General features: G+C 44.7%; 1 protein-coding gene across 3 annotated transcripts in view; it reads right to left on the bottom strand.

Moving 5' to 3' along the window:
• Positions 1-6,673: 6,673 nt before the first annotated feature.
• The window catches only part of IL17RD (interleukin 17 receptor D), a 77,388-nt gene continuing 67,517 nt past the window's right edge, over positions 6,674-16,544 (bottom strand). For all 3 annotated transcript variants that reach the window (XM_003257217.4, XM_030811568.1, XM_003257218.3), the window contains 5 exons: positions 15,493-15,547; positions 14,883-14,993; positions 13,611-13,795; positions 10,040-10,982; positions 6,674-8,930 (listed from right to left, as the gene is read on the bottom strand). In XM_003257217.4, the coding sequence (XP_003257265.1) occupies positions 8,818-8,930; positions 10,040-10,982; positions 13,611-13,795; positions 14,883-14,993; positions 15,493-15,547 (1,407 nt within the window). In that variant the 3' untranslated portion in view covers positions 6,674-8,817. The remainder of the gene's footprint in view (positions 8,931-10,039; positions 10,983-13,610; positions 13,796-14,882; positions 14,994-15,492; positions 15,548-16,544) is intronic.

Raw genomic sequence — 16,544 nt, 5'->3', positions numbered from 1 at the left:
AGGTCTGCACTGCCAAGCCCAGCTGTAACTTTTATTTTAATGAAAGAAAAGGAAAGAGAAATTCATGTATTGCAGTATCTGCCTAACGAGATCCATTTGCTTCAACTCTGAACCAGATTTACACTCAGAATTTGCAAGAGAAAGGAACCAAGTCACTCAAGGTTCTTCCTTCCGCTTAAACTGTTACTGAGGGACACAGCAGCCTATTGATCAGGAGTGGCGATGCTTCAATCAGAGACTTCAACTCCAGTGCTGCCAATTCCTTGTTTGTGCTCTTGGCAAAGCTATACAATTTCTAGACATCAGAATCTCAAAATTGAGGCTGCTGATAGTACCCTCCATAGGGGGTCATGGTGAGAAAAAACATGAAGAGCACTAAGAGCAGGAACCAGCCCTGCTGACATTCAGAGGTTGGCAATCATCACTTCCTCTCTGCCATTCATTTTATGGGAAAGCTCTCTATTCCCTTTGACCACACATTTTTGAGTCCATCCCTACCTGTGATGGACTCTGCCACTAGCCAGCTATGGGATCACAAGTCAGTTATAGCCTCTCTGAGCCTCAGTTTCCTCATCTGTATAATGGGAACAGTAGGATTGGTCACTTTACAGAGCAGCCATGAAGATGAATGAGATGATGTGTGTAAAGCACTTAGCACTCCTGGAACTAAGAAGAATTGACAGAGTGTGGGGGAAAAGGAAATCAACGGGAGAAATGACAAGGAGCCTCCTGGGTGACTCTACCCGGGAGAAACGAAGGATATGCAAAGGTCAGGAGGCAAGAATGTGTGAGAATTTCCTCCTCTCAGAAGCAACAATGCTTCCCTCAGAGCTGTTTTCTTTGCGGGGGGGTTTGTTTTTTTTACCACTCCTTCTGTTTCCCTTGGGTTCCCCAAACAGGGTAGGTTGTAGGCCCTGAGCACATTAACATCCCAGTGAAGTATGAGAAGGAACAAGTAAATAAGGAAGATCCAATTTTTAAAATCTATTATGGTCCCAAGACCCCAAACTTAAGACTATATCCTGCTTGGGCAATGGTCAAAAGCTTGTATTCTATGTCCTTGCTATTTGTTAACCCTCACTGTCCTCCTGTGGACACTGTCATTTATTGAGCACGGACTACGAGCCAGGAATGAGCAGGTGGCACTTTACATTCACCGTGCAGTTTAATTCACCACCCTCTAAAGTAGGACCTCTCTACGGGTGAGAGGCTGAGGGGCAGAGTCTGACAGTCACTGGGGCACAGCAACAGTAGCAGAGGCCAGGCGTAGTGGCTCACACCTGTAATCCCAGCACTTTGGGAGACTGAGGCGGGAGGATCGCCTGAACTCAGGAGCTCGAGAGCAGCCTGGGCAATGTAGGGAGAGCCTACCTCTTTAAAAAAAAAAAAAAAAAAAAAAATCAGCAGAGCTGGGACCTGACCCTGAAGGTGATGGACACCAAGAAGTTAACTCACAGAGCATGGGGGTCACAGGAGGGGAGAATGTCCATGGAAGACTGAGCAGGCATCTCTTTTTCTGAGTGACAAAAAAAATTTGTGTGCAGCCCCCAAATCTCAGTGGCTTTTTTCAAATTTCTAAAAAGAAAGTCCATTTGTTCTGAAAAGTCAAATTTCTTTCTGACATAAGTAACCCTGTTGTAGCAGGGAGGCCTCCTGATGCCACACAGGTAATAAGTGACCGATTGCCTGCAGAGCCGAGCTGAAGGTCTAGGGCAGCAGGATCCTGTTCTCTAAAGGGCAAGGAAGACTGGCCACCCCTGGCCTCCTCGTCCTGAGGCAGAGCCCTCCGAAAACTGGGCTGGGAACCCCAGACAGTCAGGAAACAAGAAAGATGTGCTGAAAAATGAGCCACTACAACCTTAAAACATTTTATTTAATGCAGAAATTCTAAGGTACAAAAACATTTTGTAAATGTCAGCTGTGATCTACTTTCACCTATTTACAGAGTTATGTACAAATCAAGTCATTAACATTTTCAACGTCAAAAATACAGCACGCTGTTAAGAGTTCCGTCAGTGCTCATTATCCCACTAGATCCCACAAAGGGCAAACTCAAAGATGAAACAAAGGCAACGCCATCAATAACCACCGTATTCCACAGGCTTTCTCCCCTAGGACGTAGTAACAGGGAGTTTCCACAGGGAAAAATTCTTTTAAAAAACTAACAGCCGGGCGCGGTGGCTCACGCTTGTAATCCCAGCACTTTGGGAGGCCGAGGCGGGCGGATCACGAGGTCAGGAGATCGAGACCACGGTGAAACCCCGTCTCTACTAAAAATACAAGAAATTAGCCGGGCGTGGTGGCGGGCGCCTGTAGTCCCAGCTACTCGGAGAGGCTGAGGCAGGAGAATGGCGTGAACCCGGGAGGAGGAGCTTGCAGTGAGCCGAGATCGCACCACTGCACTCCAGCCTGGGTGACAGAGTGCAACTCCATCTCAAAAAATATAAATAAATAAAAATTAAAAAAAATAAAAAATTAACAGTAAAAATAGGAGTTACTTACTATCTAGATGAACACAATTGGTTTTCATAAAAGCTTCTGCTGCTGTCTGGACTCACCATGCTTTTTTCTTGAGAGAAACATACCAAACTTTTTGTTGTTGTTGTTGAGACGGAGTTCCGCTCTTGTTGCCCAGGCTAGAGTGCAATGGCGTGATCTTGGCTCACCGCAACCTCTGCCTCCCGAATTCAAGCGATTCTCCCGCCTCAACCTCTCGAGTAGCTGCGATTACAGGCGCACACAACCACGCCTGACTAATTTTGTATTTTTAGTAGAGATGGGGTTTCACCATGTTAGTCAGGCTGGTCTTGAACTCTGGACCTCAGGTGATCCGCCCATCTTGGCCTCCCAAAGTGCTGGGATTACAGGTGTCAGCCACCGTGCCCCGCCTGATACCAAACTTTTAAAACAACAGATGAGCACACTGGTGTGGTCCAATGGCAATTTTTTGTCTAACAATTGGAGCAGCTAATTTTGTCTACATCACGTACAAATAGAAGATTGCCTCTGAATCTTCTTGAAATTTTACAGGATATAAACATCAGATATGCAGTCATAACTGTTTGCTTTTGTGAGACTTCTGATTGTGCAAAACGCAGTGCTTGGTCAATTGAGAGCAGAACATAAACAAGATCCCGGAGGTGTCTGTGGTCCAAGCTGAATTTTAAAGAACAAAAGGGCAAGAGGGAAGACAACTGGCCAAAATTCCCCGGACATCTTCACTGGGAGATTCAAATGTCTTTGCAAATTAGCCCTCAAACAGCAATGGGAAGGTGGTACTTAGCAACTACTGCTGCTACCTCACCAGTGGTTAAACCAAAGTCTGCACCATTTAATATTGTGAGTCATGAAATAAAGGTGATATCTATAGAGATATGTAAAAATAGGATCTAAAATTGGGAGGGAGGGGTAGCTGCCACTCAGAAGGTAAGAGCTGGTCTCAACAGAGTACACATCAGGAATAAGCACCAAGTGTTTGATCTCAGGAGGAAAACAAACACAAGTTATGCTAGATGACTACCACTGGGGGAAAAAAATGTGGTAGTCAAATAATTCTCAATGAATATAGGCGACATATAATTTTGTAAAAGTGCCATTTTATTTTTAAGTGGTAAGAGGAGCTGCGTGTGCAAGAATTTCCCCATAATCCCCATCCTGAGCCTGGTCTTCACAAGGCACCAATGTGAGTAAGGCACCAACATTGTTTGGGCAACTAAACTAAGTGTGAAGCTGAGAAACATTACGGCAGTGAAGATTATTAGGTCCCTGGAAAACAAGAGCCATGAAGAATGGTTTAAGTGGGTGGAATTATTTATCACTGAAATAAAAACACCAGGGGGATGACTTCACTGTGGTTTTCAAATACATGGAAGGTGACCAGCTGTTCTTTCTCCACTACAAGCTGAACAAAAGGAAGCCGGCTTGAATTTCTCTAAGACATACAAAGAACTATCTGATCAGCAGGGTAGATTACAGAATCTCCTTCTTGTAAAATAAAGAATACCATCTACAGCCATATGTCTGGAATAATTCAGGCACAGCCCTGTCTGACACCAGGGGGAGAATATGCTAGATAATCTAAACTTTCTCCTAGTCCCTAAACTCTGAAACTGGAATCAAAGCCACTGGCTTGCAGTCAGATTTCCTTTTGTCTATTTTCACCCTGAGCCTGGAAAGGAGGTCATATGGCAAGGATGACCCAACGCCTCATTTGGACTCCTAACTGATATCTCAGTATCAGGAAAAGCTTTTCTCTGTATACTGTTTCACACCTCCAAAACATAGTCAATTCACAGACCACTTAAAATGGAAGGTAATGCAAATACCTGGCTCTGATGGACGCTAGGAAGTTCCTTGCCTTACTCTCTACAAATGCCTGCTTTCCTAATCATGTCTTGGCCTATGCTCAGAATTGCACACCATCTAAAAAAAATTATTATGCCAAGAGCTAAAACTATAAACAAAGCCCTTTAGGTTGTGGAGTTTAAATGAAATTGTTAGGCCGGGCGCAGTGGCTCACGCCTGTAATCCCAGCACTTTGGGAGGCCGAGGCGGACAGATCATGAGGTCAGGAGATCGAGACCAACCTGGCTAACACAGTGAAACCCCATCTCTACTAAAAATACAAAAAAATTAGCCAGGCGTGGTGGCAGGCACCTGTAGTCCCAGCTACTCATGAGGCTGAGGCAGGAGAATGGCGTGAACCCGGGAGGCGGAGCTTGCAGTGAGCCGAGATCGTGCCACTGCACTCCAGCCTGGGCGACAGAGCAAGACTCCATCTTAAAAAAAAAAAAAAAAGAAAGAAAGAAATTGTTCCCAGCATTTTTTAAATTGAGAGAGCATAAATCTGATTCTGAAATTAACAACTGGCTTGGCTTTCTTTTAAGACACCATGAAATGTAAAGACGCAATCAAGACATGTCCAATGCATTCAGAATCACGTCAAATTTCTTTGTGGCGGAGATTGGAGAAAGAAGCAATCTAACTACTGGCTGCATTTAGCAAGAGCATTTCCTGGTGGCACCATTTGTAATTACCGTGAATGCCTTTCCTTCAAATCTTATAAAGCAGAGGTTAACAAACTGGTAGTCAGTGGACCAAATCAGGTCCATCCATGTCTTCTGCTGGGTCTAAATTCACTTGAATTTTAACTTAGTTGTCAATATTTTTTAAAATCAGAATTTTTCATATAAAAATCCAGATTGTCAGCTTTTCTTGAAAATGGGAAGATCAGGAAATACCTCATGGCCACAGTCGACTGGAAAATTACCCCCTGTGGGTGGAACAGGGGCGCTTCAGTTTGCCACAGTCCCCACCATTCCCTATTGCTCTCTGACAGTGGACAAAATATATTAATTACCATTTATCATCACACCGCTGTTTTCCTTATACCTCACGTGCTATACTGGCGACCACTGAAGGTATAAGATCTGCTAAATAAGAGCAGTAGTAGTCTTCACCAATAGAAAATAAAAAAGACTAGCAACCTTCACATTGGCATTGCCCATTTCTCTTCAATAAAGACAGAATATTTTCTCTCTTCTTCAGGGAGCCAAATTAGTGTTGAAGTTGGGAGGCCAGAGAATTTTCTTTCTTTTGGGAGAAGGGTGTGTCATTTTTCCTCAAGGAATAAAATTGGTCCTCTCGCCCTTTATTTCTTTTAAAAGAAAAGATGCTCAACTCTGAAAAAAAGGCTCTGAAAATCATGTAACCCCACATCTTTTGAAGGACAGTCTTCCTGTTTATTTGCACTTAAGTCAGGAGACCTGAGACTAACAGTTGGTATTTTAAAAAAACATACTTGTGGCTATGAAGTTACAAGACTGAACTCTGACAAACATATATGAACTTAAATATCCATGACTTACTAGTACACACTGATTCCAATGATGTCACCACTGCTAAAGACATTTTATTGAACTTCTGATCTGAGACTGTCTTCAGTTATTGCTAACATGTCAATCAAAAACTCTGTCTCCTAACTTTATGGCCTGATCTCATTTCTGGCTCAAGATACTATTATCTGGCTGGGTCACCATCTGAATACCTGGGCCTGGACTGGAATGACTTCTGATTCTTTCTGGAGATCAATTGCCTCAAAGGCCCAAGACAGCCCTCTGGAGGAGCTTCTGCACCCTGTATGGCTGGGCTGAGTCTGTTGAGGTGGTCTCTGTTGCTTGTAGCCAATCTCTGAGAAGGCACACCTTTACCTGAGCTTTAACCTCCTTGATCACTCTCCTGGCAAAGCTGACGACATCAGATGCTAAGTCCTTTCTGTAGCTCATTGGTAATTTAAGATGAACAACTAGCACTCTACCTTCAGCTACCCGCAGGCTTGTTGGTTTTCCTGGAACCCTGGACTTATCCCTGGTCTCTTTTCTAGAGGACATTGTCTAACCTATCCACACAAGCCTTTTACTGTCAGGATCAAGGCCTCTCATGGAGATCATCCCTATTTTCCATTTCTTGTTTCCACAATATCTAAAAGCCTGTGACTTGGCACAACGTTTTTCTGAATTTCATCTTATATCCACCGTCTGGGACAATTTCTGAGTCAAAAAATGCAGCTTTGCTTAAAACAGATGTTTTGCCGTAATCTGCAAGGCAACGATTCTCATTTCTAGCATACTGGGGAGAGGAGAAAAAGTGAAACTAATTAAACAAAACTAGGAAGTTGGACTTCTCAATTTATTCTGAGACAATCACACTGTCATTTCATTACTTGGTATATTAAGAGTTTGATTTTGTTGATCAAAAACACTAGTATTTCAACATAAGTATCAAAACCCTACATCCAAACTAAAACATCCTGATTTTTTAACTAGCACTCTCTTTTTCTCTTCCGTTTTCTTAAGGAGTGAGTTCACATAGCAAGCTCTCTGCCCACACGCCCTTGGAGCTCAGTTAATGCTTCTCCTCCCAGTCCTCCATTCTCTCCCTGGGGCCACTTTCTCAGAGATGCCTTATTTAATGAGCAAAGCTGAATACCCTAAAAGTGACTCCTAATGGTTCCTCTGGGACAGGAAACATCTCTTGGCCTCGGTAAGAAATTTCTCATCATGTTCCAAGTGAATTTTCGTATGTTAGCAAGTTTGGACTAACCAATCTCCTTCACAGAATGCCTAGGATGAAATGGCCGGGCAGTCGTGTATGGGTAGGAGCTCTGCACTCATTCCAGATTCCATAGGAACAACATGAAATGACTCTTCTCTGAGTTGCCTGTTTTTACGGGGAGGCAGTCTTGCAGCTCACTGTCTCTCCCTCAGAGCAGCTGCAAGAAACTTGATGCCAGAGAACAGATGAGCACGTTCTTCTCCCAAAAAGCTGCCAGCTGCCTTTACAGAGCAGTGAGTATGACATTTGCATCAGAAATATACACAAACCTTTTCTTTCCAGCAGGGGTGCAAGCCCCCCTTTCCCCACCTGCCATGCATGTGCTTGTAAGGGAAAGCCCTGCCCCATCCCACCTCCCACCCTGCCTCAGCATGTTTCTCCATATACCCCTTCATGTTGGTCTTATCTGACGAAGGAGTGAAAACCACATTCCCTGGGCTGAATGCTGAGAAAACGGGGTGCCAAAATCTAATAGCACCCATGAGAAAGGTAGTGAGAGATGTCCACACCTGCTCTAAGGCACGGGGAGAAGGGTTTCCACAGGGGAGACCAAGACAGCATTCATTACACACATGCTAATCATCAGATGGGATGTGAACAATTGCTTTTTCTTTAGAAATAGAAACTCTGTAGAAAGTCCTTCATAAAAATGGAACACTTACTTTTGTGACTATCACCTCCATTCTACCGTCTTAAAAAGAGGTTTTTCATTAGTCAAAACCAGTTCAGCAGATTAACTGGCCATCACCTCCACACACTGCTGTATTTCAGTGAATTCTGATCCCTAATATTCAGGACACAGCTTTAGACCAGAAGGCCAACCAAAGCACGAACTGCAACTTCAAATAATACAGACCAGCTGGGTAGCAGTCTCTTAAGAATAAACTTCCAGACACCAACATCTGAGATACAGCACAGTAAATGTAACCCATGGAAATAGCAGGCAGATCTGGCCCCCGCATGATGCCTACTCAGACCAAGAGGAGGCTGTGTGTGCTGAGGTCCTGGGGCCTTCTGCACGTTGACCAACCTATCTCAAGTGGAATGGTCAAGACGGTCAGCCTGGCCCTGTGAGCTTCACCTCAATCAGTCATGCTACCCAGTAACACAGAGACTCATTTCATAAAAGGTGACTGTATATTCAGTCACTTTCTTGACTTTTGACTCAAAGCTTATTTAACACCCATGGCAATGTAAATTCTACATCAAAATAAATGAGAACATTATCTGCAATACAACATGGATTCCAGATAGACTGGCACTTGATTTCTGTGGCTATGATGTTAGAAGTGCCTTTTTTCACAAAGCATTTCAAATCAAGGTAGCCAATAGCAAACAGGCAAAGTTTGCAGAGCTCAATGAAGTCTGAATGATCAGTGCAGGTATCTTCCTGTTTTCCTTTACATATTTCCTCCCTACCTCCACAACAGGCTCTGATCCAAGGACTAACCAAATTTGGCAAGCTGTTGTCAGACCTTATGGACATGCCTTTCAGAGCTCCATATCATTTTAGAAAATTGAAGAGTTTGTCAAGATATCCGGTAAAGCGTTGGGGCAAGGGAGAACAAGTACTGGCCAGCATTTCACTCCAAATATCCTTGTATGAGACCTCAGCTCCAAGTGGGCCATGCAACAAGGTAGATGAGCTGGGGAATCAGAGGGAGGCAGCAGCTAAAGTGGCAATGCTTAGACTCTTTCGTTTTGTTACAAAGGGGCGACCGCGTGGAGTTCATCAGTGTAGCTGTGGCAACCAAGATCTGCTTTGCACGCCCCAGAAGAGAGGAGCTTGGAAGGAAGGGCAGGAGGTTCCTCCTCACCTAAGGAGAGAAGAGAGTACAGTCACACTGTCATTGCATTTCACTGGGCTGGGCAGGTGCTCATGCCAGAATGTGGCTGGATCTGGGTTTGGACTATGGGCTCTGTATAAATGAGGCAAGAATCCCAACCAGCTCAAGATGGGGCACTTTCATCCTCCTAACAGGTTCTAGTTCCCTTAGTTGAGGAAGGAAGAGATCTTTCTTAAAAGTCAAGGGTTTGGGCCGGGTGCAGTGGCTCATGCCTGTAATCCCAGCACTTTGGGAGGCCGAGGTTGAGGGATCACTTGAGGTCAGGAGTTTGAGACCAGCCTGGCCAACATGGTGAAACCCCATCTCTACTAAAGATACAAAAATTTAGCTGGGCATGGTGGCGCGTGCTTGTAATCCCAGCTATTCGGGAGGCTGTGCAAAAGAATCGCTTGAACCCGGGAAGCAGAGGTTGCAGTGAGCTGAGATCGTGCCATTGCAGCCTGGGCAACAGGGTGAGACTCCATCTCAAAAAAAAAAAAAAAAAAAAAAAAAAAAAAAAAGTCAAGGGTTTGTATGCATGACTCCAACTAGTTACAGACATGGTAAGGCGGTAAGGCACAGCCTGAGATGGCATCTACCTGATGCTCCCTGAGAAAGTAGGCCTTCCTAGAGAGCCCTCATACCTGGGACCCTATGCTGAAGGATAGAAAGAATACTGTACCCATGAATCCCAGACTGAATGAATGTAGCTTTAAAGACAATGGGGGGCGGTGAACACTACAGGTCTAAAAAAGACACACGTCCACAAACTGTTACCCAAGACCCTTGGGGCCCAATGTGTTTTCGTGTCTGATGTTTTTGGAGTTTAGAAAAGTGATACAGTGCATATACTGTATGTGGCACAACACCCCTTGCAGGGTCTGGACAACTCACTATAATTTAGCATTAGTATTTCTGCAACTCAGACATGTGAGTACTCCCATCACCTGGTATAAATCAAGACTACCAAACGAGCTGTGTTCTCATCAGGTTTCACTGCCCAGTAAGTTGGCACCAAAAGTTGAAAAACGCTTTGACCGATTTCAGAAGCACGGTCAAAGGCTGCGGCCTGTTAGGACCCGGCCCCAAAGGCACTTTACCCAGGCCTGAAGAGGAGGACACGCTCTCCGTCAGGGAAGACGTTTCTGTCTGGTCCGTCGAAAGTCCTTCCATCAGTGGCAGAGACAGCTCGGATGAGGGCACAGACGAGTCGTAGATGCCCGAGTCCCGCGGCATGTCCGAGGGGCTACCGGCTTTCACCGTGTGCAGCAGGGGTTGCAGGGCGGCGCTACCGTCAAGGGCAGGCCGGGCCTCCGCGTCTTGGTCCAGGTCCCCATGCTGACTCTCGTGCTGGGAGTCGGCTGGTCCGGTTGCCCCAAGAACGGCCGCCTCTACCTTTAGGCAGAAGTCACTCTCGGGCCCTGGTTTGCACATGACATCATTTAAAACCAAGCCTGAATCAAATTTCTCCAAGACTGGCTCCCGGTAGCGCAGTGGAGGAGGATGGAAGGGAACGAACTGCTTTTCGAACCAGTCGGGCTCCTCGTCAATAAACTGGTGCATGTTGCAAATGGCGACGTATAGGGACCGGCCTGACTTGCTCCGGAAGTAGTTCCTTCTGCTGCCTTGTCGCGCGTGCTGCCCCGGCTCCTGGAGGCCGTGGTCTCGGGAGTGCAGGTGGGAACAGAGCTGGGGAAGATTGTCCATGAGTTTGTACTTGGTACTCAGGTCTAGGATACCGGGGACGTCTCCCTCGCAGGAATAATCAAAGTAGACGGCGATGAACTTGCTGAGCGCCGCGGATGAACTCTGCTTGGCCTGGCGGAGCTTTTCAGCAATGGCTGACACCGCCACCAGGAAGAGCTCTCCTTTCCCCAAGCCTCGGCCACCTCCTTTGTGTTTGTAGTTCTTCTTGTCCACAAAGTACTTCATACCTTTGGAACAAACCACAATGATGAACTGGGACTCGTGGATCTTCTGGATGACCCATTCTCTCTGCCCTTCTCTACAGAGGCTGAAGTCTTCCCACAGGTCCAGAGCCACCTGGAAAGAGAACAAGGCACCTTACCCATACAGAAGGCTCGGGAAGAGGCTCGGGAAGTGAGTAACAGGAAGGGAAATGTCAGAAGGAGGCCATCTCATCTGCCCCTTAACCCTTATTAGCACAGCTATGTGCAGGCTCCAGGTTACACTATACCAAGGAACAGCTAAAGTTCCGTGGGTGATGGTCATACCCTAGTCCCTCTGCAAAAACTTGCCATCCATCCATTTTTGTATCACATGGAGTTATTACCACTCGTGCCCTACAAGTGAGGGGACAGAAGCACAGCGCTTTTGGCACCTTGCCCAAGTCACACCCTACATAGGACATCCTCAAGGAAGCAACAGGTGGTAGAGAGCACAGGACAGAGAAACTGAGGTTGGTTGATCTGGTGAGTGAGGTGCCTAGATTGGAGGGGCAGATTCTGGAGAGAAGGCTGGCAGGCTCTGAGAGGAGGATGTGGATGAGTGACTCCAAAGTGAGCTGGGAGATGGGGCTCAGGCCTGAATGCCAATCACCCACAATTATAGGTGACACATCCAGACAGTGACTGACAAAGGGGACCTATCTCGACACTCTCATAGCCTCAGGCTCACCTATGTTGTTTACTAGTTGGTCCATGGCTGGAGAGGAGGCTAGTGAACTGCATTAACATGGTCATTCTGAGTAACTCACTCAGGACTGGCTAGCACCTTCCTCTATGGCTTCACACAGGTCTACAAGGCTACATCTCTACAAGGCTGGTAATTGACAAAGCTTTACCCGCAAAGGGGGTCTGGTAGGGAGACTGTGGGGGTGGCTGACAAAGGAGAGAAAATCAGACATGTGTGGCCCCTCAGAGGACTTCACCTTCTCAGACCACTTTCGGAAACATCTCTTGGTTATTGTGTTGGTGTCTTTCCTTCTGTAGCTCAGATATTAATTCCCAATAGCTATGACCAAACACAGCAGCCACACTATCTTACAGGGAAGGGCATTCTGAAATGACTTTGTTCTCCTCTTCTGCTCTAAGGTGTTACCAATGGGGAAAAAGCCCCAACATCCATCCACTTGCTGAAAATAACCCTGAACTCTCTTATACTTTCCTTAATTCTTGCTAACATTACACATGCTAAAAGCTCAGTGGGAGTATATACCAAGCATTTTTTTAAATGTTCCTATTTTTGACCCAGCAATTCCATTTCCAGGCATCTTTCTTGGGAAATCATCACAAATGGGACAATATTGAACCACTGAGATGTTTAATATTTGTATTAACTCAGTTATGGCAAATCAGTATGGAGGATCATGTAGCTATTTAAAATTGCAGTTGACATATAACTACTAATAGTGTAAAAAAATTATCGAGACGGCAAAAAATCATTTCAATCAGCCCCAAAGGCAAAACAGTATATGTGAGTTCACCTATATGGAAAAAGACTGGAAGGAAATAAACCACACATGAAATGTGACTTCCTCTTTCTAAGATTTTCCTCAATCAGGTTGGGATTCCAGACAATGTTTTATTTATCATCCTTTTCTAGTTCCAAATTTTCTACAGTAACTATTACACTAATAACTGGAAGAGCATTTTCCCCAGAGGCTAAATACTTGTGATGTAGAGCAAACTTGGTTGCCCGTGGTATCTGAAAACTGTGTGCCATTGGCTAGAGTGCAGTTATTTTTCAGCACGTGCTAATCCACCAACCTCACCTCTTTCACGCAGAGGGAAACTAGGCTAGCGTAGTATGTTATGTTGACACTAGGGGGCAGCCTCACCACATGGAGAGATTCTGAAAAACATGCCAATGGGCAGTTTCAAAGCAAAAACAACTTCCAATCACACAATTATTGTACAATTCTTGCATTTGCAAGAAACAGGGTATGCCTTGCATAAGAGTTTCAGACTTCACTCTAAGAATGTACATTCTGACATTATAGAAAAGCATATTAATAACATATTAATAACTCAAGAGAACAGCTAAGAAACCAGAGCAGATCATTTCAGTGCTTGACACAATATTGTTTTCTGGGAGTGCTCCCTTCCTACCTCCCTGTTCTCTCTGGCCAGTGCCCTCTCCTGCATCATGAGTTTCTCCCTGTCTATGATTCCACCAGTCAATAGTCAAACAGCTTCACAGAGCCCTTTGTTTATCACTTCTCCCTGGACCTCAAGATCCCCTCTAATGGCAGCCCCATCCTTCATTCCCCTTCTCAGCAGAACTCCTCCAAACAATTGTGTGAACTCACTGCTTTACTTGCCACTCTCTTTGACTCTCCAAGTGGGGCTTCTGTCCTGAACATGCTCACTAGGATGTCATGAGTGACACCCCTCAACTCCAATTGCATGTTTCCATGGAAGCTACGGGTCTTCTTAATGCTTACAAAACTTCCTGCCAGGTGGGTACCACTCAAAGCTTTAGAGCAGGAGTTTGTCAGAGTTTGAACTAAGTCTTATGAAATATTTAGTGCTGGTGATGTGTAAGACAGACTGAAAAAACAGTGCGAGACTATCCCCAGTTTGAAAGCTGTGGCACTAGCCAAGGGCAGGTGTCACCACAGGAGGCCCCGAAGAGAGGAGAAGGCAGCGGGGAGAGAGTACGGGACAAGTGTCCTGGCCAGGGTAGGAGAAGGAACTTTAGATTCTGCACCTCACAGCCACAGAAGTCCTGGAGGAAGTAGGCGAAACACTGGACGACATTCATGTGATTCTGGCCATCTTTACTGGAATAGCAGAGAAAGACCTTCGGCCGTGGCCGGAGCCTCTCTCTCGGGAGTGCTGCAGTGTATGTGGAAGACTCAGAGCTCTCTTCATCTAAATGTGAATATATATTTTCTATGGAAAAGAAGATAAGGTTGACACTTGCAAGCAACACTTTGTTCTGTTCCCTAAGAATTGAAACCCAGTGCTATCTTTAAGAAAGAACATATCTACCTAGAGCAGTCCCATTCCCCAACTCCATCAGCCCCCTCAGATCATCACTTGGAATGGGACAGCTGATTTCCGCAGTGGAGCAACGAATGGTCAAAAATTGTTCTTTAACTGAAATTGACCTTGGATAAACTAAGAAATGCTGCAGGGGTCACCCTGGTTAGCAGAGTGCCCAGAACTGGCTCTTGCAGCCAAGTGCACCTACTAGACCAATTAAGCACGGGCAGAGCTGATATTTTTTTAAAAGAGTTTTTATTGAGGTATAATTTACAAAAGTAAAGTACATAAATCTTAAGTGTACATCTCAGTGAATTTTTATGGAAGTATACAACTGTGTAACCCTCACCCAGACCAAGCTATGGATCATTTCCAACTCCTCAGAAGGTTGTCTCATGGTGACTTTTGTAAATGACCAAGCCCTACCTATATCCTTACTTATACTTCAGGCTTCCTTCATGTCCCTGAATTTACTATCCTATCATTGAAAATAGAATTATGGGCCAGATGCAGTGTCTCATGTCTGTAATCCCAGCACTTTGGGAGGCTGAGGCAGAAGGAATGCTTGAGCTTAGGAGTTCAAGACCAGCCTAGGCAACATAGTGAGACCCCATGACTACAAAAAAAATTTTTTTTTAAATTAGCCAGGCATGGTGGTGCATGCCTGTAGTCCCCAGCTACCTCAGGGGGCTGAAGTGGGAGGATGGCTTAAGCCTGGGAAGTCGAGCCTGCAGTGAGCTATGACTGTGCCACTGCACTCTAGCCTGGGCAACAGAGCGAGACCCTGTCTCAAGAAATAGATATATAATGATACCTGTTTTTTTAGTGGCTCCTGAGGTTAAAAGCCAAATACTAATTCTGGGAACTGAATAGGAGCTATGAGGCTTCCCAGGCGCCATCCTGGAGGACCCAGGTACTCCCAGTCTCTCTTTCTGTTGGCAGCAACCCCTGGTCTGCCCCTTGTTGTGGGGAGACACAGGACACAAAGAGATACCTTGTTGCTTCTTGCGGCACATCACAGTGAAGAGCGTCGCGAATGCCGATATGACCACCAGTGGCACTGTGATGGCCATGGCTCTGATGGGCCCGGCCCACGGGGAGTGCACTGGGAAATTTCAAAGGGAAAATTTTTAAACTTAAGCAGTGTAAAGGTTCAAAGAGAAACAACTTTTTTCTTTTTAAACATCAGCTGCATAACAGGTTCTAGGACCATGCAACCACCTTTCTCTAGTGTGGTTTGGTGATTAAAAAAGGATTTAAAGGTTCATTTTTAAAGAGTTGCAAAGAACAATTCAACAGTTAAGAGTCAGGCTGGGACATAAAATACCTTTGAGTGAGAATTTTGCCTAAGGAAATCTCCCCTCCCACCACTTTTCTTCAGAGGACAATTGACTATTTATCTAGTCCGAGCTATACACACCAAACTGGCTTTAATCTTCCAGATAGCCACGTTAGAATGGAAGAAAAGTCAGATTTGATGGAACATCATTTAAGAGAGAGGAGCCAAATTTTGTTTTGTTTTTGTAAATCATGAAGTACAGAGAGTATCACATACCTTGGTCTATAGTAGTCTAGGGCCAAATTTCAAACAAACAAGCACCTACCTGGCTTTAAGACATAATGCATCACTTTTCTTGTTGTGTTAGTGTCATCCACCAGCTGCAAAACAGGGGATGCTGCATTATTTTTTTTTAAGTGATATATACCAGGTAAGTGGAAAAAAATGGTAATTTCATTCATCTTTTCCATCAGTGGGCAGTGCGGGAAGGGGTGGGAAGCAAGTAGTGGAGAATGGCTGAGTTTTGGAAAAGAGAGCTGCTGGAGCCTATAATCATCTGCCAGTCTGAGACTAGGCATCATGTGTACTCAGGTTCATCTCTGCTTTACCAACTCGAAACTCTAAGCTTCATTATGTTTTCTTTTATTAATCAAAAGGCTGTGTATTCATTGAAGAAGTCAGCTGGTGAGTCCCACATTCTAATAATGCTCAATTAAACTGGCATCCTTCCACTGATTTTACTGGGCCTCCATTAATGCTTTAAGAAGGTGTATCAGTCGAAAACCACACACTACTTCCAAGGAATGCAAGAACTAGGCGTTTCTACCAAAATGTTAAGACATGTTGGTTGTCTTTGAATGGTGGCACTATGGACAAATTGTTAATTTCCTTTTCTATTTTCCTTGTACTTTTATTATTTGTAGTACCAATTTGATACAGGAAAAGGTAATCTTAAAAAGGAAATGAAACATTACTTTTTTTTTTGAGAGGGAGTTTCAATCTTTCGCCCAGGATGGAGTGCAGCGGCGCAATCTCGGCTCACTGCAACCTCCACCTTCCAGTTTCAAGTGATTCTCCTGCCTCAGCCTCCCGAGTAGCTGGGATTACAGGCATCCGCCACCACGCCCAGCTAATTTTTGTATTTTTACAAGAGACGGGGTTTCACTGAAACATTACATTTACATGTTCTTTGAAGTAGTATTTAGAATTCATTTATACGTACACAGAAAAGTAGCAACAGAAACTTAGAGAAGTGTAGGCAAAAGTAATGGGCATAACTTATTTTGCTGTTTTCATACTAAAACAAAAAAAATTTAAGCTAAAATCTTAAAAATATATCTTTGTAGTATTAAGGAAAACTAGAGATTTTAAACCATG

Source organism: Nomascus leucogenys, chromosome 4 (assembly GCF_006542625.1).
Source record: "Nomascus leucogenys isolate Asia chromosome 4, Asia_NLE_v1, whole genome shotgun sequence".
In the NCBI taxonomy this organism is placed as follows: Eukaryota; Metazoa; Chordata; class Mammalia; order Primates; family Hylobatidae; genus Nomascus; species Nomascus leucogenys.
Note: the sequence above shows the minus strand (reverse complement) of the source record. Positions and strands in the feature narration are given on the sequence as shown.